General features: G+C 38.0%; 1 protein-coding gene across 2 annotated transcripts in view; it reads left to right on the top strand.

Moving 5' to 3' along the window:
- The first annotated feature begins 5,652 nt into the window (after positions 1–5,652).
- The window catches only part of LOC105006157 (aryl hydrocarbon receptor), a 44,152-nt gene continuing 25,573 nt past the window's right edge, over positions 5,653–24,231 (top strand). The window contains exons 1-2 of one of the 2 annotated variants that reach the window (XM_010864527.3): positions 5,653–6,408; positions 7,896–8,083. In XM_010864527.3, coding sequence (XP_010862829.2) covers positions 6,368–6,408; positions 7,896–8,083 — 229 coding nt within the window. In that variant the 5' untranslated portion in view covers positions 5,653–6,367. The remainder of the gene's footprint in view (positions 6,409–7,895; positions 8,084–24,231) is intronic. The other variant, XM_010864526.3, reaches the window with a different exon arrangement.

The following is a 24,231-nucleotide window of genomic DNA, read 5'->3' on the forward strand; positions in this document are numbered from 1 at the left end:
ATTGCTTGCATTTCCTCTGAAATTACTTTTAGAATCAATAAGTGCTTGGTCTTTGCATGGGTTCTTTAATGAAGGGATAAGGGGTGCTCTGCTATGGCAGAGACCAGGGAGACGGAGATAGATGGAGTTTATGAGGTTTCCATACCTTTCCAACCATAGGTTAGCACGCAGTGATGTCAATCATAACCTATCATGGTTGTATGTTACTAAAAAACATGCATAGTACTTGGATACACATGCTGCTGTGTTCATACAGGTACGTGTTATGAGAATACATATCCCATGTCTGTTTTTCTAAGTTACATTTATTTCAGGCAGAGAAAAGGAGATCATTTAAGGAAACTTGAACCCTACAGTGGTGAAATAAAGGCAAGGCATAAGACAAAAAAAATAGAAATGCAGTCTTATAATCAGCTATGCACAATATTATGTTTGCACAAAATATATTTTATGTTTGCCAAGCCTTTGAAAGGAGTTTTCTCTTTTTCCATTGTCTTTAGAGTGGCATTAGATAGCTTTAGAAACTGCACAAGAACAAAAAAGCTAGATGGTAATTTTCCAGGGAAAACTGTGGCGCTGGCATTTCTTTTAAGCATTATTGATGATAAAATTTACAAAAGTTGGAATTTAGAGAATTTCTCAAAGACAAATTCAAAATATTTTAGTTTTAGATATAATTATTAAATGCTTTTGAAGTGTTACAAGAAATTAAAAGTTTTGGCAGAAGCAGTGGTACTAACAGAATGACTATTTCTAGTGCTGATAGTTATAGTAGTATTAAGAACAGTAATATCAGTAGAAGCAGTAGTATTGGTACTTGTTTAATTAGAGGTTTTGAGCTATTAAATGCATTAAAATCCTTAGAAGTACAAAACTTAATCATGTTTGAGTGAGTATTCAAAATAATACAATTAATTAACCTATGAGAAATATTTAAAAAGCTTACTATAAATGAGCTAAGAAATATATGGACGCCTGCCTGTCAGCCTCTGTAATACACATCTGACAGACAGCCAATGAGTAGGCCTACTCATTGGTGGGTGGTGTTCCTGAGGCTAATACAGGGATAGCTGCAGCACAACAGCACCCCTACTTCCCGTTGGGTTTGTGGATCTGGCTGGAAATGTGTTTGAAATTGAATTTGTTTAGTAAAAGAAACACGTGTGTTACTGTGGTTACTAAAGTCAATGTATGTTTAGGTTGGATTAATATAATATCTGTTCTGCCCAAGAGCTAAGATGTGTATCTAACTTTATGTATATACAGTGGGGAGAACAAGTATTTGATACACTGCTGATTTTGCAGGTTTTCCCACTTAAAAAGCATGTAGAAGTCTGTAATTCTTATCATAGGTACTCTTCAACTGTGAGTGACGGAATCTAAAACAAAAATCCAGAAAATCACATTGTATGATTTTGAAGTAATTAATTTGCATTTTATTGCATGACATAAGTATTTGATACATCAGAAAAGCAAAACTTAATATTTGGTACAGAAACCTTTGTTTGCAATTACAGAGATCATATGTTTCCTGTAGTTCTCCTCCATACAGACCTTCTCCAGACCATTCAGGTTTCAGGGCTGTTGCTGGGCAATACAGACTTTCAGCTCCCTCCAAAGATTTTCTATTGGGTTCAGGTCTGGAGACTGGCTAGGCCACTCCAGGACCTTGAGATGCTTCTTACGGGGCCACTACTTAGTTGCCCTGGCTGTGTGTTTTTCGGGTCGTTGTCATGCTGGAAGACCCAGCCACGACCCATCTTCAATGCTCTTACTGAGGGAAGGAGGTTGTTGGCCAAGATCTCGCAATACATGGCCCCATCCACCCTCCCCTCAATACGGTGCAGTCGTCCTGTCCCCTTTGCAGAAAAGCATCCCCAAAGAATGATGGTCTAAACTCCAGTGGAGTTCAGACCAAAAAGCTCTATTTTTGTCTCATCAGACCACATGGCCTTCTCCCATTCCTCCTCTGGATCATCCAGATGGTCATTGGCAAACTTCAGATGGGCCTGGACATGCGCTGGCTTGTGCAGGGAGACCTTGAGTGTGCTGCAGGATATTAATCCATGAAGGCATAGTGTGTAACTTATGGTTTTCTTTAAGACTGTGGTCCCAGCTCTCTTCAGGTCATTGACCAGGTCCTGCCATGTAGTTCTGGGCTGATCCCTCACCTTCCTCATGATCATTGATGCCCCACGAGGTGAGATCTTGCTTGGAGCCCCAGACTGAGGGAGACTGACTGTCATCTTGAACTTCTTATATTTTCTAATAATTGCGCCAACAGTTGTTGCCTTCTCACCAAGCTGCTTGCCTATTGTCCTGTAGCCCATCCCAGCCTTGTGCAGGTCTACAATTTTATCCTTGATGTCCTTACACAGCTCTCTGGTGTTGGCCATTGTGGAGAGGTTGGAGTCTGTTTGATTGAATGTGTGGACAGGTGTCTTTTATACAGGTAACGAGTTCAAACAGGTGCAGTTAATATAGGCAATGAGTGGAGAACAGGAGGGCTTCTTAAAGAAAAACGAACATGTCTGTGAGAGACGGAATTCTTACTGGTTGGTAGGTGATCAAGTACTTATGTCATGCAATAAAATGCTAATTAATTATTTAAAAATCATACAATGTGATTTTGTGGATTTTTGTTTTAGATTCACTCACAGTTGATACAAATTACAGACCACTACATGCTTTGTAAGTAGGAGAGGATTGTGAAACAAAACTCATTCAAAAATGTGGGGGAGATTCACAAAGAGTGGACTGCAGCGGGAGTCAGTGCTTCAAGAACCACCACGCACAGACGTATGCAAGATATGGGTTTCAACTGTCGCATTCCTTGTGTCAAGCCACTCTTGAACAAGACACAGCGTCAGAAGCGTCTTGCCTGGGCTAAAGACCAAAAGGACTGGACTGCTGCTGAGTTATGTTCTCTGATTAAAGTACATTTTGCATTTCCTTTGGAAATCAAAGTCCCACAGTCTGGAGGAAGAGAGGAGAGGCGCAGAATCCACGTTGCTTGAAGTCCAGCGTAAAGTTTCCACAGTCAGTGATGGTTTGGGGTGCCATGTCATCTGCTGGTGTTGGTCCACTGTGTTTTCTGAGGTCCAAGGTCAACTCAGCCGTCAACCAGGAAGTTGTAGAGCACTTCATGCTTCCTGCTGCTGACCAACTTTATGGAGATGCAGATTTCATTTTCCAACAGGACTTGGCACCTGCACACAGTGCCAAAGCTACCAGTACCTGGTTTAAGGACCATGGTATCCCTGTTCTTATTTTGCCAGCAAACTCGCCTGACCTTAACCCTATAGAAAATCTATGGGGTATTGTGAAGAGGAAGATGCGATACGCCAGATCGCAATGCAGAAGAGCTGAAGGCCACTATCAGAGCAACCTGGGCTCTCATAAGACCTGAGCAGTGCCACAGATTGATCGACTCCATGCCACGCCGCATTGCTGCAGTAATTCAGGCAAAAGGAGCCCCAACTAAGTCTTGAATGCTGTACATGCTCATACTTTTCATGTTCATATTTTTCAGTTGGCCAACATTTCTAAAAATCCTTTTTTTGTATTGGTCTTAAGTAATATTTTCTGAGATACTGAATTTGGAATTTTCATTAGTTGTCAGTTTTAATCATTACAATTAAAAGAAATAAACATTTGAAATATATCAGTCTGTGTGTAATGAATGAATATAATATAATATTCACTTTTTGAATGGAATTACTTTTTGATGATATTCTAATTATATGACCAGCACCTGTAGATCAGGATCTGGTTAGGAAAGTACATGACATTTGAACTATTTATAAATGTTGCAAAAAAAGTGTGTTGTTATGGTTACTCTGCTTACGTTTGAGTTTGGTCAAAAATAATTTTGTTTGTTTACTATTTATTTTATCTCCGCATTTCCTTGCAGGGCTAAAATATAATCCAAATGAACAGAATATTAAGGACAAGTTTATTTAGCAGGCTTACCAACTGACTTGATATATAGATAGGTAGTTTGTAAATCTATCAGTATAGAAGCAATGACTATGTGTGTGTCTTGGTTTAGATTATGTGCAATCTTTAAAACAGTTACAGTGTTATAGTTACAGTGTAATTACAGTGTAATAGTTTTACAAATATGATCCTATCTCAGCTTTGAAAAAATTAAATGTCGACACCTCCTGCTGACAAAAAACCCCATTTAGTATTGTGTTCGCTACCAAGTGCATTCACTCAGTCAAAAGCTGTTTGCACTTTAACAAAAAGTGAGACATCTGTGTATGTATTATCTATAATTATCTATATAATTATCAATGTGGTCCTGCTGGGATCTGAGTGAGCATGGAAAACACATTCTCAGCTGTGGTGGCTGGTGAGGAAAGGAAGAAGAGAAAGATGTCTTTCAAATATCTCAACATCTCATCATCTGTTATCCATTTCTGTTATCCAGTTTTGCATTTCAGGTAAAAAACAAACCATCCTGTAATTTTCACTAACATTTTAAAATGTAAAGGGTTAGTCCCAAATGGTTGCTTGGCGAATACAGGGAAATTCAACAGCTTACTGATTCTTTTGCCTGACCTGATCCTAACTCAATGAATACAGGGAAAGCCAAGGAAGAGCAATAATGTCATCAGTCATGGTATTACTGTTTTGATCTCCTATATTTATTGAGGGGGTATCAGGCCTGTCAGAGTTGTTTTGTTTGTTGTTTACCATGTTTTTTTTTACCAGTATTGATCAGTATTGATGCTATACACAGTTTGTGGCAATAACAGTTACATTTTAAAATGTTGAGAATTGCAGGTTGGTTTGGGTTTACTGTTTTCTGTTTCCATCTTGTATAGGATAGTATGTCATTCTTCTTCATGATGGTACACTACACAGGATGTAATGTAAAATAGCCATGAAGAAATTACATATGGACATAATCATTTAGGCTTAATGAGATTTGTGAAAAGACCTAAGCCACCACATATGTGTTGCATTGAGAAACAAAAAGCTGTGCTCTGCATACATTACACAATCCTATATGTGCCTCTTCCTATGTCCTATATCCTTTAGAACAGGATACATAGGTCGTTCTCCCCACAGGCTTGTTGGTCACATGACTGTGTATGTATTATCTATAATTATCTATATAATTATCAATGAATTATTATATAGCATAATGCATTTCCCTTTGTCTGTTGTGTAACTTGTGTGACTGTTGTGTGACTTTTATAAGATTATAAGAGCCTCCGCTGCATTCCAGATGTAACAGAGCTTTTCGTTAGGCCCAGGCCCATATAGAAATGGTTGCGGGAAAATTAATACAAGTATAAGTACAATTGTGAAATAACAGGGAATCTGATTATTGGTGATTCTAAATCAATTTACAAATGTTGTTATTTACCAGCAGGTCTGTATCATGAATTATTATCAAATAAAAAATTCTAGTTCAAAAGTTTAAGACATTCAAAACATTGAACTGTATTACATCCTCACGCCAGGCTATGCTAAACTGATATTAGAATTGCATGAAGTACGTATTTAAAGGTCTAACCTCTGACCCAAATAGAGCAAAGGTCGGTAGTTTCCAACATTAAACGGAACTCTCTCATCTCCATTCTGATTGGACGAAACGGCCGCTCGGGCACATGCAAACATTGACGCGCACGCCTGTGTTTCCAGGAGATATTCTTATTTGCCTGCAGCAGACGTCTCTTGCATCCATGTCAAATGCGCATGCCCGCTGAAATCTGTATCCCAAAACCTAGCAGGGCGATGCGCGTGCCCGAATCCGACGAGATAATTGAGAATAGTACACATTTAGTGGTATGACTAGTAATACAAAATGCTTACCCTAACAGTGATTTTCGATTTTTTGAATTGTACTATATAAACATTCGCCTAGGAAAGGATAGGAAAGTACAAGTTAAGGAAGGGGATTGCGCCTTTCAAAGCGCACATGCAGGCACGGCAAATCTAGATCTCCTTTCCGCTGGACCAGAATAATACTTGTTAGTATAGCCTAACTATTGCATTAAAAAAATGGAAATATAAATTTTACTTTTCATTGAATTTTAAACAGTATTCCAACGTTGATTTTTATGCGTTTTAATGGAGCGAACATGAAGGAAATTCTGAGCGGGCAGCATTGCCATGCATCACGCATTTACAGAAATTGTATTGCACCGTTGAATGATAAAATCTAAACTAAAAGTAGGACAATTTATTGCTTTTCGTTTAGACGTGTCTGGTCTCCCGGTAATGTATATTCTTCATCTGAAGAGCCGAAGGATTTGTTTACAACATATTTTGCTGGCTATAAGTAGCTAGAAGGAAACTGTACGGACATCGTTTTGGGGGAGATTCATTGGGCTTGCAATACAGCCATATCATGTATGCTGGACGTAAAAGGAGAAAACCAGTCCAACGAGCGTAAGTATATTATATTTATATATTAATTCGATTTTTAAACTATAATATTACATTATAAAATTCAATGGCAGCACCTTTCCCAGCTACCGTTAACCCAGTTGTATGTTTGTCCCGTGACAGCTTCAGTCTCTGATGTAATATCTATGCACATTTAAATAGAATATTTCACTTGAATTAAATGGATAATGTCGATTGCGATCGGATAAATGTATAATTTATAGTGATCAATATAGTTAGTGTCAGAAAGGCATCAGTAAGGCATCAACCAGACAAATATATCAGAGTCAATTTGTGTGGCCTCTACTCGACATTTTATTTCGTACAGAATATAAAGGCTATGCTAAATCAGCAACGCCACATTTAGTGCCTAAGTGATCGTAATTCGATATTTCATTGCATTTTCCATTAAACAAAAGGTTGCACTTGCAATTGACTTATTAATGTTGCTGCATTTGTTATTTAGTTTTCCTAGGCCTAGGCTACATTGACAATTACATTTACTGCATATGTTTTAATAATGAAATCAAAGCGTTAAAGTGTAAACATTGCATTTTGAAAAACATTTTTACATCCACTTTCAGGATTACATTCAACCACATTGCCGCAAATAGGCCCTATTCTGCGCCATTTTAGGTTAACACGCCCTTTCGTTGACTGTGTAAGAACGGTTATGTTGGTATTGAAACGAACTGTACTAAGCCCAATGATTCGGACGTGGTCAAAGGGGCATAATGCACTTTCTTTGAGAGCAGTCACCTTGCATCATTCCTGTGTCAAAATGCAATTGTTGTAATACATCGCTAAATGGTATAATAATACGGCTTTTATTATTATTAGCCTATTAATAATTATTAATGATTACATTAAGTACAATTTTCAATATAGATTATGTATAAATAAATAAATATGCCCATTATATAATTCACTCAATTAATTGGGTAGATTGGCCTAACATTAATAAAGATCCAACAGTTTAGTTTATTGCTGATATGCATTGGAGAATGTTACATTTTATGGCCCAATGCCAGCAGTGAATTCAGTGAAATAAAATTAAAATATTTGTTAATGTATGAATGGGTTGTTAAAGGACCATAAATGATAAATCAAAACCATAGTGTAATTTTCATGAGGTTAATAACTATGCATTAAAATATAGATATTATTTTCTTGGTTTAATGTGTCTGTTTTAATGCAATATGTGTGCATTATTAGTACACCCTTGCATTAAATATAGATTTTACTTTTTTTGGTTGTTTTAATGCTTACATTATTAGTAATGTTCTTAAGTTCAAAATAACAATGTCGTGGCCAAGTGGTCTAAGCGCCTGCCACTGTTGTACATATACTGCTGTACCATGGGTTCAAAATCTGACCCAATGCACTTTCAGGAAAAAAAAATGATCTCCTCTATGTTTGACTATTGTCCCTGTCAAATGAAGCATAAAGTACCCCAAAAATATCTCTAATAAAATAGTTTCCTATTGCAGGGTGAAACAGCCACCATCAGATGGGGCCAAGTCGAACCCCTCTAAGCGCCACCGGGACCGTCTGAATGGAGAGCTAGAGAGACTGGCCAGTCTGCTACCCTTCCCGGAGGAGGTCACCACCAGCCTGGACAAACTCTCCATCCTCCGCCTTAGTGTCAGCTACCTCCGGGCCAAGAATTTCTTCACTGGTAAGAAGTGATATACAAAGAACCACCTTATTTCTCTAGGACTATTAATTGAAAAGGGCTGATAGTTAAAGAGATCCTCAATCCAGTGCTTTCTGAAATTGATTTCACCTAGGAGACCTAAATTAGACTTATTACTTTAAAGACATAAACTAGTGTCCACTAATCTTAGGAAAGAGCAACCAAAAGGTTGCTAGATCAAATGTAGCCCATGGACAAGACGAACATATTTAAACATGTATTTATGCATTGTGCGTTGGATCTACTAAACAGAGCTTAATCGTTCTATGAGCATTCACACCATTTTTTTGTTACTTTAACAATGCAGTTAGGATAGTGGTTGCCAATCCATTAATATGTTAATTCCCTCTATGTTTTAACTGGAAGTTATGATTCCATTGTATGATAGACTGATGGTTTAAATGTGAGAATACAGAATGTGTGATGCCAAAGAAACTTTTAGTTATATTCTATTCTGTTTTATCTCTGAACTGGCTAGGTGAAGAACCTGTTCAGTCATTGAGCAAGCAAACCATAATTTCTCCACAGATATCGCATTTCCCTTGCTGTCATTGTAAATAACAAGGGTGTGTTAACATTTTAAAAAGTTACAGAGGGCCAAACCTTTTCAAAAATAATATGCTGTGTAAAGCAGGCGGCAAATCTGAAGCTGTGTCCTTTTTAATTTCTCTAAGATGCCTTGCTGTCTTGTTTTTAGGCAGTAACAGGAACAGGGCAGTGATTGAATTGCTATGCGTCATCATTAGAAACACTGTATGGAGCCACTGTGTCCTTTTAAACCGTCTCGTTCATACTGCCATCTTTAGAACTGTTATGAAGATGTCAGAACAATGGAGCTCCTGGGTGTCTCATGTGGCCTGTGTTTCCTGATGCCTTCAAAGCACATTTAATCGGCTGTGTTGTGGAAGGATCATTCTCACCCAACCTGTGGATTATTTCATCCTGGAAATGGGTCCTCAATATCACATTGCTCTCTGGGACTTTTTTGGAAGAGAAAGCAGCATTTTGCGTGTGTGGGGAAACAAAATAATTGCATTTAGATTTTTTTCTCTTGTTGGGAGGGAAAGACGTTATTTTAGGCAGTGATCTTTAAAAGAGAATACTGCAATGCGGGTGTTGGAAGCTCTTGAAGCATTAATAATTGAAAGAAACCCCAGAGTTTAAAGAATTTATAAAAACGAGGGAGAGCAATGTTTGTTTGAGACTGTGGCTTTTTAAAATGGCTGTTTGGGGTGAGATGGACGGGATCAGGGCCGATGATTCCAATGTGTTCTGGGAGATATTGCAAATGCACTGCTTTTTTTGTGTGGAGTGTGCAGGAGGCCTTAAGTGCACATAAGACGGGTGGGGTAAAAATCCACATCACAAACATAAATAAGACATAAATTATATTGGCCTAAATATTCTATGGCTTTAGTCACTGTAAAAGATGTTAACCCACTCAGGTTACCAAAGTGTTGAATTGTCTCTGAAATAGTTTGACTTTGCTTGAACATGAATAGGTGCACTGTGGGTTATTGTGTTAGGGTTCTAAAAAATCTCTTCAGTGTGTGAATATATTAGTGCCGTCAAACGATTAAAATAATTAATCACGATTAATTGCAAAAATGTCTGTAGTTAATTGCTATTAATTGCAGTTTTAGAATGTGTTAATATTTTTTTGAAATACACAATTTTCTGTTATTTTAATGACATTACATTTTATTGTAAACTATGGACATTGCTTGATTTTAAATTAAATAAGTGCAGGAGCTGTCTTTTTCCAAGTTGCTCCATTAGAACAGGGTATGTCATGGCTCTTAAATGACTCCCTTCAAATAATCACAATGACTGGCAGAATCTATTGGTGTCCAATGTAAATCTAAATAGAAAGATAAAAGTTCTAGTTCAGGCTAGCAACAACATCAAATAATTCACCATGCTAAAGGCAAGGTTAACAGGTGGATTTGTGCAGCGTCTAGGGACCAGTTTAAGAAAAGGATCAGAGAAGTACGGCAGGTCTTCTTGGAGATATGCCAATTTCCAACTTGGAACAGCGCAGACTGTGTTCTAATGTATGAGTGCTAACGTGCTGTTACACCCCGCACGCACATAAACGGCATGCCGTCGTTGAAAGCACAAGTGCTCCATTTAATGGCAGGATTCCCAGACAGTGGCAAATAAACACGATTCACAACATGAATGTGTAGCCTACTCTAGATTGGTATTGAGTAAAAGCTAATGTGAAGAGCTCAGGAGCACTTCAGCACAAGTCTAGTGGGAAACAAAGTTACTCGTATACTGCACAGTTTTGCCAGATTTGATCGACGGTAAACCTCCCAATCACCTGTAGTCTCCAGAAAATATATGCCCAAACCTATGAAACCCTTTTTGTAAATAGACCCACCCAAGCCCATTTTTGCACGTACACTGTCAATAAAAATATCACAACTGAGCGGGAAACCTCTCCATCTGGCAACACTGATACTGTAAATGGATAAGTGACAGCTCCCGCCTAAGTCAAGCACTAACTATGGTTCTGTGGCTGAAAAAAGAATAAAAGTGTTAACGACGACCAAAAAATGTACGGCGTTAAGCATTTTTAATTAATCGCGTGTATTAATGCTTTCATTTTGACCGCCCTAGAAAATATATTGTTGAAATTGTATTTGTGTCACATTCAAAGAAGGCTAATGAACCTTTTCGTACTTGTTGACTAACTGAATCAACCTAGTTCCATACTTCACCTTTTAGTCAGTTTGTTTAATTAAAAGGAACAGGCCTCAAATTTAGGAAGCACATGATGAGAGCTAATCATGGCCCCTGCTTCCCTCTAGGCCCATAGCCTCTGGCTCTGTCCCACCATCATTCGTTGTATGTAAACAGAGAAAAAGCTGCTCAGTGTGCTGGGATTAGTCCTTGGTTTGGGGGTGGGGAGGTGGGGGGGGTGGAAAGGTAGCTTAGCTCTGCTGTCGATATATCCAACGGATAATGCTTTGGGTCAATAGAATTTTGGGACTCCGTGTCCTGAGTTTGGTTTAGAATAAGGCCTCCTCAGAGACACTCACTTTCTATTTCTAAGCAGCATGAAGTGTGAATACCATAGGCCAGTGTTGCTTGCGTCATTTAATGTCATGTACAAGTCGAACAAAGCCTAGAAAAGTCTGTTTAATCCATCTGACAGTATTATCCATCCCAGCTGCCTCCTCTCCTGCTCGTCTTCAGGCCGACTGGCATCAGTACTCTACCAGTCTAAAGAAATGAGAGCAGGGAAACATCAAACCCAAATTCTGCAGGATTCTCCCCTACAGGCATCACAGCTTCTCTCACATCGGTCTCATCCATGCTAATGCCATGGATAGAGACAGGACTTTATGCCCTGTTCCACATTTTAATTTGTTTCCTGGGTGAATCCCAGGGATTCCCAGTGAGAAAGCTGAAATACACTGCTTAACTTTATCTGCTTACTCAGGTTATCTACCCCCAGAAACTGAAATCATGAAATATGTATCTATTTAGTTTAAGCCAAATGTTTTATCTATAGGTCAAATAACATTTTTCACTGTGGTCTGTCTGTAAAATCAGGAAATCCCATAGTAGCGCTTCATAGCTATTCTGGTCACTGGAGGGATTAACACACTCTCCTTATGTAATTTTTTAAAAACCATTTCCTGCACTGGTATGGGAATACTGGTATCTAAAATACAATTTCCTGCACTGGTATGGGAATACTGGTATCTAAAATACATCAATTTATCCTGTCATGACAAACTATAGGTCATGTACTGTAACAAAGTAAACTCACTCCATTACCACCTTCATATTTTGCAGATTGAATGATCCAATTGGTACCTTTTGTATATCTCAAATATTTAGGAGGAGGTCTTGTGTATTTCGTAAAGCAAATTATAACTTGTTTGTGGCAAGTAGGCGAACGGTAACTGATGCTAGTCACTGATAATTGTGATGAGTACGTATATACAGCTCTTGAAAGAAAATTGTTACCACTGCAAAATTATCAGTTTCTCTGGTTTTACTATTCATAGGTATGTGTTTGAGTAAAATGAACAGTTTTGTTTTATTCTATAAACTACTGACAACATTACTCCCAAATTCAAAATAAAATATTTTCATTTAGAGAATTTATTTGTAGAAAATATTAAAAATTAGTTTGTATTGTTTTCATACCTCAAATAATGCAAAGAAAACAAATTCATATTCATTTTTCAACAACAAAATACTAATGTTTTAACTTATGAAAAGTTCAGAAATCAATATTTGGTTGAATAACCCTGATTTTTAATAACGGCTTTCATGCGTCTTGGCATGCTCTCCAGTCTGTCACATTTCTGTTGGGTGACTTTATGCAACTCCTGGAACAAAAATGCAAGTAACTCGGCTTTGTTTAATGGCTTGTGACCATCCATCTTCGTCTTGATCAAATTCCAGAGGTTTTCATTGGGGTTCAGGTCTGGAGATTGGGCTGGCCATGACAGGGTCTTCATCTGGTGGTCCTCAATCCACACCTTGATTGACCTAGCTTTGTGGCATGGAGCATTTCCTGATGGAAAAAACAATTATTTATATATATATATATATATATATATATATATATATATATATATCCCAGAGAAAATCCCAGAGAAAAATATCTCACTGCATACGGACCTCTGTGACCACAGGTCTAAGCCACACACAACCTGGCCTCAAGTAAACTTTTATATCAATGTGCCCATGCACAATTTGTTTATAATGTATTATGCATATTGTTAGACTTGTACTGTGACAAATATTTTCTGACTATTTAACTTTTCGGTTTCAACGACAGCAAAACAATTTGTGTTTGTAAGACAATTGCTTGTCTTAGTATGCTATCATGCAATAATTTCCACCTGTGTATACGTGTGCACGCGTCAGCATGCAAACTAAAATGTCGTCAAATATACCACCTCATGGAGGAAGACATGCTCGTGCCTTAGCAACAACCATGAACCAGGATGAAAGACTCATAATGTTTAGCTGGAAAGTAACATACCATTTTCTTTTTTTTGGGGGTGGGGGGGTTGGGGTAAATCATATTCATGGCATTTTCAATGTCTGTTTACTCAAACCGTTAGTACAGCACGACTGACTACCAACTTACAACTTGCTAAATTCTCAATTGGCTTACCTGGTTAAATTTATGTGAAAAAAGTAGTGTCTAAAAGAAGGAAGAATGTCACTCTCGAAGGTTGTGGAAGGTCATGAGGCACAAAAACGTTTTACGTTAATATGCACAAGGATGTATTTTTATCATAACTTCACCACAATTCTCCAAACTTCACCAACATTTTGGAAAACAACCTGTATCTAGATTTCACTGGCAGTGATGTGATTTGCAACTTTCTAATTTTTGGCTAACATGATCACATTGTCATTATATTTGACACTTAGCCTAGTCTGGAGCCAGAGCTGTCTACAGAACACATGGCACTGACATTAATCAAGACAGGTTAAATTGTACTACACTACTTATTTGTGGAGGGAGCATTGAATATGCCAATGGGCACTGGGTTGGAAATGTCTAGCTTCAGGGCTGATATGTCTCCTTACTCAAGATGTTTGAGTAAATCAAACTTCTACATGCAGAGTTTTTGCAAGTTATTTAGACATGATAGTTAGCATAGGACAATGGTGTATGTCAGAATGATTCCTTCCCCTGGTCCATGAGTAAGATGGGTTCCTAAGGTTTAAAAAAATTCAGGTATTGTGTCTCCGGCAAGAGCTTTGGTCAACAAAGCAAAAAGGATTTGCATCTCTAATTTATTCGAGATAGCTAAACTAAACAAATAAATATTTAATCATCTTCAGGAAAGCATTATCATTTCATCAGCATATACCCAAAATGGTCATGAAATTCTACTTTGTACCACTCAAAAACCATAGCCAACTGGTTGTTTTCGATTACCATTCAGTTTTCAAATAACCTGAACATGTGTTATGGTCAAGATTGTGACCATGGTCAAGATTGTGACCGAAATGAAGAGTTGCTGAGGTACTATAGCATTAACTGTTGAGCGTTTTCTATATGTCAACCAGCAAGCAACCCGAACAAGCATTTTTGTAAGTGTCAGTTATGAAGCATTTGTTTCATAACTGATCTACAACCCTGTTTCCAAAAATGTTGGAACGCTGTGGAAAATTTTAAAACATAATGCAATAATGTGCTAATCATTTAAACCTGATATTCAATAGAAAATAGTACAAAGACAACATATCAAATGTTGAAACTGAGAAATATTTTTGTTTCTTCAGAAATATATGCCCATTTTGAATTTGATGCCAGCACACATCTCAAAAAAGCTGGGACAGGTAGAACATCGCACAACTATTTAGCATAATTGGCAACAGGTCAGTTACATGATTGGGTATAAAAAGAGCATCCCAGAGAGGATGAGTAAAGGGTTCACTATTCGGTCAAATATTTGCCGGGCAAATATTGCAACAATTTAAGAATAACGTTTCTCATTGTAAAATTGCAAAGAGTTTGGGCATCTCATCATCTGCTTTACATAATATCATTAGAAGATTCAGAGAGTACGGAGAAACCTCTGTATGCAAGGGAAAATGCCAATAACCAATATTGGATGGCCGTGATCTTCAGGCGCTCAGGTGGCACTGCATTAAAAACAGGAAAACAATTGTCTTTGAATACAGTATGTCACTACATCCACAAATGCAAGTTAAATGTCTACCATGCAAATAAGAAACCATACATAAACACAGAAATGCCGTCACCTTCTCTGGGCCCGAGCTCATTTAAAATGAACTGAGGCAAAATGGAAAACTGTCCTGTAGTCTGACAAATAATTTTTTTAAAATAATTTTTGTGAATCATGGACTTCGCGTCCACTGGGCTAAAGAGGAAAGGGACCACCTTGTTATCAGCACACAGTTCAATAACTTTTTTTAAACGTGTTACTGGAATCAAATTCTAAATGGGCATGCATTTTTACATGCCATAATTTCTCAGTTTCAACATTTGATATGTTACATTTGTACTATGTTAAATATAATATAGGGATAAATTATTTGCACTTCATTGCAAATCATTTTCTTTTTATTAGCATTTTACGCAAAATGCTATTAAAAGGTCCCAACTTTTTTGGAAATGGGGTTGTAGTTAAACAGAAAAAGTGTACTTTGTTACATTGATTTAGAGAGTTCTTGATTGTCCGTACATAGATAATCTAGACAATAAGTAACATTTCAATTAAGTATCTACTAAGCTTAACCAATTAAGTATCTACCCCTAACCCTAAACCTTAATCGTATCCTAACACTGACCCTGAACCTTATTCTAAACATAACCTGCATTGTAATTATAGCAAGCTGTTCTTATCAACTAACAGTTTTGAATAGTTTGTTGAAAGTAGAACAATCTGTAGAGCATCTACCGATACGAATTGGGACTCAATATAGAGTGTAACCAAATGTTATAATATGAATTATGCATTCAGAGACATAAATCCTAAATATGTTGAATATTTTCACACTGACATCCGTAAACACACCATGGCATTTCACGGCTCCTGTAAGAATGCAGCCTTTAGAACTTTGTGTACAACTGTAAAGCTGTTCTGAAAGACACTCTTTTGAAGGTCCTGAAATGGTCTTTAATCTTGCCAGTTTTTCTCTGATGATGGGTTTATCCTGCCATGATGGATGTTCCTGTAACTACAACAACAACTACAGTCAAGCTCCAGTTGCTTTTCATCCAGGTTTCTAGTCAAATGATAAACACAAAGTTTAAAGAGTACACAAATGTAGTCATATTTTGTGCAATGTAAACAATAGAGCATTTAATTTAGAAGGTACAAATACTGTGAGTGGCTGACTTAGAAGGCAGAATAACTCTTTTGACATTCAAGAAAATCAGTCTCCAGCATTGGAATCCATCATCTGCATCTTATATGACACATTTGAAGAAGTACAACAAAAAGCCTTAAATTTGCAGCCACCATGTTTTATTTTAACAATGTGGACTAATGGCCCCCTGAGAGAAGAGAATGGCCTTTCATTGTACATTCTTCTATTGTAAAGACAGAGGGGTGAAAGGTGCCGCAATGTCACCGTGTGTTTCTTCTGTGAGGTGGAAAATGGCCAGGAAGGCCTTCAGATAACTTAACTAAGCCAATAAGAGTGCTCCTGTGATTCCTGGAAGAGACTAAACCAGGAGGCATGATTGACCTCTTTCTATTCTTCCTTCACTATGTCACTTTGTTCTCTGTTGCAGAACAAGCTGATCCATTGTGTTTTCTATGGTATTTGCCTAACATGTGTATGTTCAAAGTTCAGGTGGACAGATGCAGACCATGGATAAAATCATTAATTTAACCCTTCTGTTCCTCACTCAAAACCTTCCTTTTCAACTTTTTTGGAAAGGAAAGAAAAAGGTGCAGTGGTCTCTTAATTTTCTCCAGAGCTGTATAAATATATAATCTCACCTCATCTCTATATATATAATACAGTGTTGTTTATTTTATATAGAGATATAAACAACAGAAATGTGTTTCTTACATGTGTCCCCTATTCCCTGACATGGACACAATTCATTTTTAAATCATTGAATGATCATTGGTCAGGCTGTGGATCTGTAGGAAAATTACGGCCAAAGAGGATTCTAATGGAAACAGAGAAGAAGTAACGCTAATACACAGATAAGGATCAGGGTACAAATTAACATTCAAATGTTTGGGTATCCCAGTGGGAACAGATGGATCAATAATCATGAAGTGACAATCTGCATCACACTATCAAGGATTGCCAAGAATAATTTGTCCCTCAAAACAAATTGCTCGAACAAGGATGCTTGTGAGAGAAGCCACAGATTAGCCAACAATCACATGAGTTGGGAAATGGCGCACTGATCAGTCATTTTAAGAACTCTGCATACAACTGGTATGTACTGGAGGGTGGCAAAATGCAGAATTTGCATACTAGTTTGTTATTAAGTCACATGAAAGTTTACATCTTCAAGAAGGCATTTCTGAAAAAAAGTCTAAATGCCCCAGAACATGATTTTCTTCTTAAAACGGCTCTTCTGAAAAGTAATCACATCGACATCCACCCCTGTTCAGGAATTCTGTCACATTTCGCTGTTCTGTACTTTTACTTTTTCAATGAGTATATAGTTGAATCTAATCTCAAATCCAATAACCCTAAGAACATATGCACATATAAAACATGTATATTTTAAGTATAAAAACCATATTACAAAGGTAGAAACATCATCCAGGCCGGTCTACCAATTTTGAATGGTGTTTGAAGACACACTAACATTGGTGAAAGACTAGTTATGGTTAAAATCTGTGCAAACATGATTGTAGTGTACAGTAGTATACAAATAAAAACATAAATAAATGTGTATTGGTAGCTTTTGCACTTTGGCTGCTATCATCATGTGAATAGATATATGACTTTAAATGTGTAATATCTATGGTTGTTTGCATGTGATTACATTGAGCATTATATCTGATTCTCTGCTGCTGTATGTTTAGAGTGAACAGTTGGATCAGTTCAAATGGGTTCAGGGGGTTCATTGCGTCGGATGTATATGCTACAACTGCATAGAAATGGGTCAACATAATGCCATTATATAATGACAAATCATAAGGGTTTGAAGAAACATGTGATATAACACATTTTCTCTATGGTATACATTGAGTATGATGTGGTGGTACACATGACATTTGGGACATGTTCATGATATATAATGCCGTTATAGGGTCTTGGTCACCAATGCTTTTTCTCTGTAGGATGGATGCAGATGAGAGGAAGGCAGGGCTCTCTCTCTCTCTCTCTCTCCAGGTTCCATGATCTGCCCTGGGTCATCCCTTCATCCCTCTTTTCCCCCTCCACTGCTTCCCTCTCTTCCTGAGTTAAGCCAACCCCCATCCCACAGTTTGTTATGTGGCCCGGCGCATTGTGCAATGCAGGGCTCCGAATGGGGAAACATGGGCAATTGGTAATGACCCCCCCCCCCACACACACACCCCCGCCCCTACCTCTGAATAGCCTCTCGTAAGCAAATATGTGACCATGTGACCAGAGATCTCAGAGACATGGAGGCAGTGTAGTGTTTCGTGCCTAGCGCCTGCATCAACCACCGCATGTTCATGTTAGCTTGTGTGTGTGTGTGTGTGTGTTGCATGCGTCCATGTGTAAGTCAGCAATGCAAGGGCGTGTGCATCGCGTGTTGGTACACGGCACTGTTTCGAAGCCGAGGGAGTAGAAATGTTCTATATTTACTTGCCGGTTAGAAAAAAGGACATCCACACGGTGCTAGAATGATTAACACACACAAACACACACACACCACTGTATGTGCATGCAAATGTGTATTACTATATTTACATTTTCTCCATATATTGTACCTCTCTCGCTCTTTCAGCAGGCTGTATTGTACTAAACACAGAGAAACACTGTCAAGAACTCACATAGTGTAGAGATGCTGGTTGGTTTCAGCAAGGGTGGATTGATTTGGGCACCATTCCAAAATAAACGTTAGGCTTGGCCTCAGCCTCACCAGTTCTTAACCAATCAGGTGTCCCATCTGGGTCATTTGGGAGGAGCTGTTTCGCCTATGGACAATGCACAGCGTTTCTGACATCGGCTTTATGCTTTTTTGCTAATGATGTCTAAATATAGCACAATTTTATGATTTAGGTCCTGCACTTGTTATTCTGCATGTTGTGACAATGGAAAAACCAATTTCCAATTGTGCTTTTTATACGATACAGTTTTATCAACGAGAGTAAAGTGTTGAAAACAAAAAATTCGACCCATGTCAGACTGGTCAAAAATGTGACTTAATGACTTACAGTTTAATGATACATACAGAAAATGAAAAGCAGCTGTTCATTGGATACATAAGAGTACACGGGTGGTACTTGCTACTCTAATTAATGAAATGTAGACCATGATTGCATGTTTTAGAATCTAAAATTATACTTTTGTTTTATTGTTTACTAAATCAGTTGGTTAGTTAGCTGTTCATAGCATTGAACTCCAAATATTGGTAATGCTAGCTAGCTATCAAATTAATATAACTTGTTTTCTTAAAAAATAAATAATATATATAATATATATATATATATATATATATATATATATATATATATACACTCACCTAAAGGCTTATTAGGAACACCATACTAATACTGTGTTTGACCCCCTTTCGCCTTCAGAACTGCCTTAATTCTACGTGGCATTGATTCAACAAGGTGCTGAAAGCATTCTTTAGAAATGTTGGCCCATATTGATCGGATAGCATCTTGCAGTTGATGGAGATTTGTGGGATGCACATCCAGGGCACGAAGCTCCCGTTCCACCACATCCCAAAGATGCTCTATTGGGTTGAGATCTGGTGACTGTGGGGGCCATTTCAGTACAGTGAACTCATTGTCATGTTCAAGAAAAACCAATTTGAAATGATTTGAGCTTTGTGACATGGTGCATTATCCTGCTGGAAGTAGCCATCAGAGGATGGGTACATGGTGGTCATAAAGGGATGGACATGGTCAGAAACAATGCTCAGGTAGGCCGTGGCATTTAAACGATGCCCAATTGGCCCTAAGGGGTCTAAAGTGTGCCAAGAAAACATCCCCCACACCATTACACCAACACCACCAGCCTGCACAGTGGTAACAAGGCATGATGGATCCATGTTCTCATTCTGTTTACGCCAAAATTCTACCATCTGAATGTCTCAACAGAAAACGAGACTCCTCAGACCAGGCAACATTCTTTCAGTCTTCAACTGTCCAATTTTGGTAAGCACTTGCAAATTGTAGCCTCTTTTTCCTATTTGTAGTGGAGATGAGTGGTACCCGGTGGGGTCTTCTGCTGTTGTAGCCAATCCGCCTCAAGGTTGTGCGTGTTGTGGCTTCACAAATGCTTTGCTGCATACCTTGGTTGTAACGAGTGGTTATTTCAGTCAAAGTTGCTCTTCTATCAGCTTGAATCAGTCGGCCCATTCTCCTCTGACCTCTAGCATTTTTTTCGCCCGCAGGACTGCCGCATACTGGATGTTTTTCCCTTTTCACACCATTCTTTGTAAACCCTAGAAATGTTTGTGTTTGAAAATCCTAGTAACTGAGCAGATTGTGAAATACTCAGACCGGCCCGTCTGGCACCAACAACCATGCCACGCTCAAAATTGCTTAAGTCACCTTTCTTTCCCATTCTGACATTCAGTTTGGAGTTCAGGAGATTCAGGACCACATCCCTAAATGCATTGAAGCAACTGCCATGTGATTGGTTGATTAGATAATTGCATTAATGAGAAATTGAACAGGTGTTCCTAATAATCCTTTAGGTGAGTGTATGTATTAGCTGACTACAATGTTAGTTATATATTTTTTTATACATTAGTATACATTAGTTTGCACACAAACTAATATTTGGCTTTGTTGATGGTTTTTATTTAATCTTAGATGAAACCCCAGACTCTTCTATGTATAGAAATAGTAGAAACATATATACTTACTAAGGTCTCTTTATAGATGTGTCACTCAATTTTAAACCCAATGTATAGCAACTTGTCTGTTTTTCACTTTTGAAATATGTAATGTTTCCCCAACCTTCATGTAAAGGACAATGAACGTACTTTGAAAATTTGCCCCTGAGGTGTCATTTATATTCTAGATATCACAGTCGTTTATTATTATCACCAAAATGATCAATCACTTTATATACAACCTTTATATGGGAGCTGTACCCCTTTACCTTCTTGTTCTTGCTGACTTACTAGTGATTTCTTCGCCTGTTTTCTGATTGGCTCAAAGATGGTGTCTAGCAACTGTTGATTCAACAAGACAAAAGGCTAAGCGCTAGACACTGAGCTCCAGGTGGTCAACAAACCAGTGCCTGATGTGAGTTAGTGATCCGAGGTAAGACAAATGGCGACTGGTCGCAAGGTCTGCAATCGTCCCAGTGTGTCACGGCCGGTGGGTGTATGTTTCTTGATGTACTGTACCTGTGGTCCAGAAAAATTATAACTGTCAGCTAAAATAATTATTGTGGCACGTTGAGAGTTGGATAAAAATGTGTTCCAGTTCTCTGGCCCTCCCACTTGGAGCGAACTGCAAAAGTGCATGAAATTGCAGCTTGCTTTTCCTGAAGGCATTTATAAATGATGTAAGTCAGCGGCTGATTATTGTTTAACCCCTAGCTGCAACTTCCAAATGAATACACTGCATGACTCAATGTGTAACTTTGTAAGATTTAAATTAGAACTTTGTGTATTTTTTCATGTGTTTTGAAACTGAGTGCTGCTCTTTTGGACAGGTCTCTCATGGAAAATGGAAAAAACCTGGAAAAATGAAAGAAAAAAAGTAAAGCTTGCCTGTGACAGAACTTTCTAAAAAGAATAATTATTGCTCATTGACTTAGGTATCATTTTATTCTGTAGCTGGATGTGCGCCTGCTTTTTTACGCATTATTTTATTTTGCTTGTGAATACAATAATAGTCATCAAATAGAGTTTATAGAATTTTTCATTTTTATTTGTTTGGTCTAATCAAAGCATGCATGACATCAACATAATTGAAAGGCTTTCTAATTGTAACGTTTGAATGCTGATGCGTAAAATAACTTCCACTCCCAGGAAAATTAAAGTCCCATCTCTGCCTGGCAAATGCTGTACAATCTAGTGTAAACAAATCGTTAATTAAAAAAGGCACTTGGCACATAAATGCAACGTGCAAGATCCCAGTAGAGAAAGGAGCAGGTTTTGGATATACACTACCGTTCAAAAGTTTGGGGTCACTTAGAAATGTCCTTGTTTTCGAAATAAAATAATATCAAATCATCAGAAATACAGTGTAGACATTGTTGGTGTTGTAAAACGACTGGAAGAATATCTACATAGGTGTACAGAGACCCATTATCAGAAGCCATCAGTCCTGTTTTACAATCGCACATTGTGTTTGCTAATCCAAGTTTATCATTTTAAATGGCTAATTGATGATTAGAAAACTATTTTGCCATCAGGTTGCACAGCTGAAGACTGCTGTGCTGAATAAATAATCAAAGAAAATTGCCTTCTTTAGACTAGTTGAGTATCTGGAGCATCAGCGTTTGTGGGTTCGATTACAGGCTCAAAATGACCAGAAACAAAGGACTTTCTTCTGAAAATTGATTCTTGTTCAGAGAAATGAAGGCTATTCCAGGCCAGAAACCAGGATCCGTATTCACAAAACATTTTATCTTACCACTAGGAGGACTCATAAACAGCAGTTAAAGTTCCTCTTAAAACCTATTCACAAAGCTGCTAAGACCAACTTTTTATAAGGAATGGGGAGAAGTTTTAAGCTAAGAGAAAAGGCAGGGTTGACCCCGTTGCTGTCGTTGACATTGTGTTCCACGAACAAGCTTACTTACTTTGCCCACAGTGATTGGCTGATAGGGGAGGGCTCTGTGGCAGTGAATTCATCGTAGCAATACTGCAGAAGGATGTGTCATGTTGCCATATTGAAATAAAGATATTCAAATAAAAATGTAGGCCAAGTATCACCGATTAAACATCAAACCAAAAATGAGATACTGACCAGTCAGTACTGTTTATGTTCAGCTAATTGTCAGCCTCTTAAATGAATGGCAGCTCGTAAAGAAATGTGCATTCATCTTTTGATGCAGCAATCATTTGTGCAATTATGTGTCCCATCTATAGAACCAACTAGGGTTCTATAGACTGGGTGGTTGAGCTATGGTCATGATGTCCTTTCTTTGTGAACAATTTGTTTCTTTGTAGTTGGCGATTATATCATGAAGAAGCCAAATGATTGGTCAGACGATATGGGGTCTGGGTAGGGCATTTAATGTTTGATGTAATATTCTACTGACAGATGACTGAGCTAAACATAGTTCGTCTGTGCTGCATAGCTACATTTTCCCTGTGGCCAAGTTGTCACAACCTGGGTCTCCGGTGTTACTGGGTTGTTTCTGTTTGTTGGTGAAGTGACAGCATCCCTGACTATCTCTACTATGATCATAACACCCTCGCAATTAAGGTGATACCTTGTTAAAAGCTCACTATAATTAAATGTTTCGAAAACGTCTACCTGATTAGGAGGTGGATTCCAGGCAGCAGCCCTTTTAGGATTGTTTGTGACTTGGTCTTAGTGACTTAGGAGTCCTCTTGACTACTCCTAACTTCTCACAGATGTAGGAGTTGGTTTTAGAGCCAAATTGCTTTGTGAAATACATTTAGTCCAAAAATGTAGGTGTCCTAAAGTTAGGACTGACATGCCCATTTTTTTTAAGAGTTACTCCTAAATCAGCAAGTTAGGAGCTACTTTTAGCCTTAAGATGTTTTGTGAGTACGGCCCCAGGGTAGAAAAAGGAGTAATCAACATCAGTGTCTAGTTTGAGAAACAGACAGTACACATGTCCTCAACTGGCAACTTGATTAAATAGTAACCACAAAACACCATTCTCAAGTTTGAGGTGTTCAGATCAAAAAGGCTATCACTCCATTTTGTAACACCATGCCATACCCTGTGGACAGCACTTGATTGGAGCCAATTTCCTCCTACAACTGGAGAAAGCACAGCTCCAAACTATGCAAGAATTATTTAGGGAAGAAGCAATCAGCTGGTGTTCTGTTTATAATGGAGTAGCCAGCACAGTTACCGGATCGCAACCTTATTGAGCTGTTGTGGGAGCAGCTTGACCGTATGGTACAGTACATAAAACAATCCAATCCAACTTGTGGGAGGTGCTTCTGGAAGCATGGGGTGAAATCTCTTCAGATTACTGCAACAAATTTACAACCAGAATGCCGAAGGTCTGCAGGGCTGTAATTGCTGCAAATTGAGGATTCTTTGACAAAAGCAAAGTTTGAAGGACACAGTTAATATTTCAATCAAATGTCATGGAAAACAAGGATATTTTTAAGTGGCACCAAACCTTTGAACAGTAGTGTATATACATTGTATACGGTATATAAAGTATTTTAAACTTGTTTAATTTGTATTTTATTTTTAGGTTTTATTTCATTAAATAAAATAACATTTAGTTATACAACATACTGTACAGTATGGCTTCTGGGTAATCAGCCCAGAGAGGGGAGGGGGTTTCTTTGGATGTGAATAGTTAAAGCTTGTTTT

Source organism: Esox lucius, chromosome 16, assembly GCF_011004845.1.
Source record: "Esox lucius isolate fEsoLuc1 chromosome 16, fEsoLuc1.pri, whole genome shotgun sequence".
Lineage (NCBI taxonomy): Eukaryota > Metazoa > Chordata > Actinopteri > Esociformes > Esocidae > Esox > Esox lucius.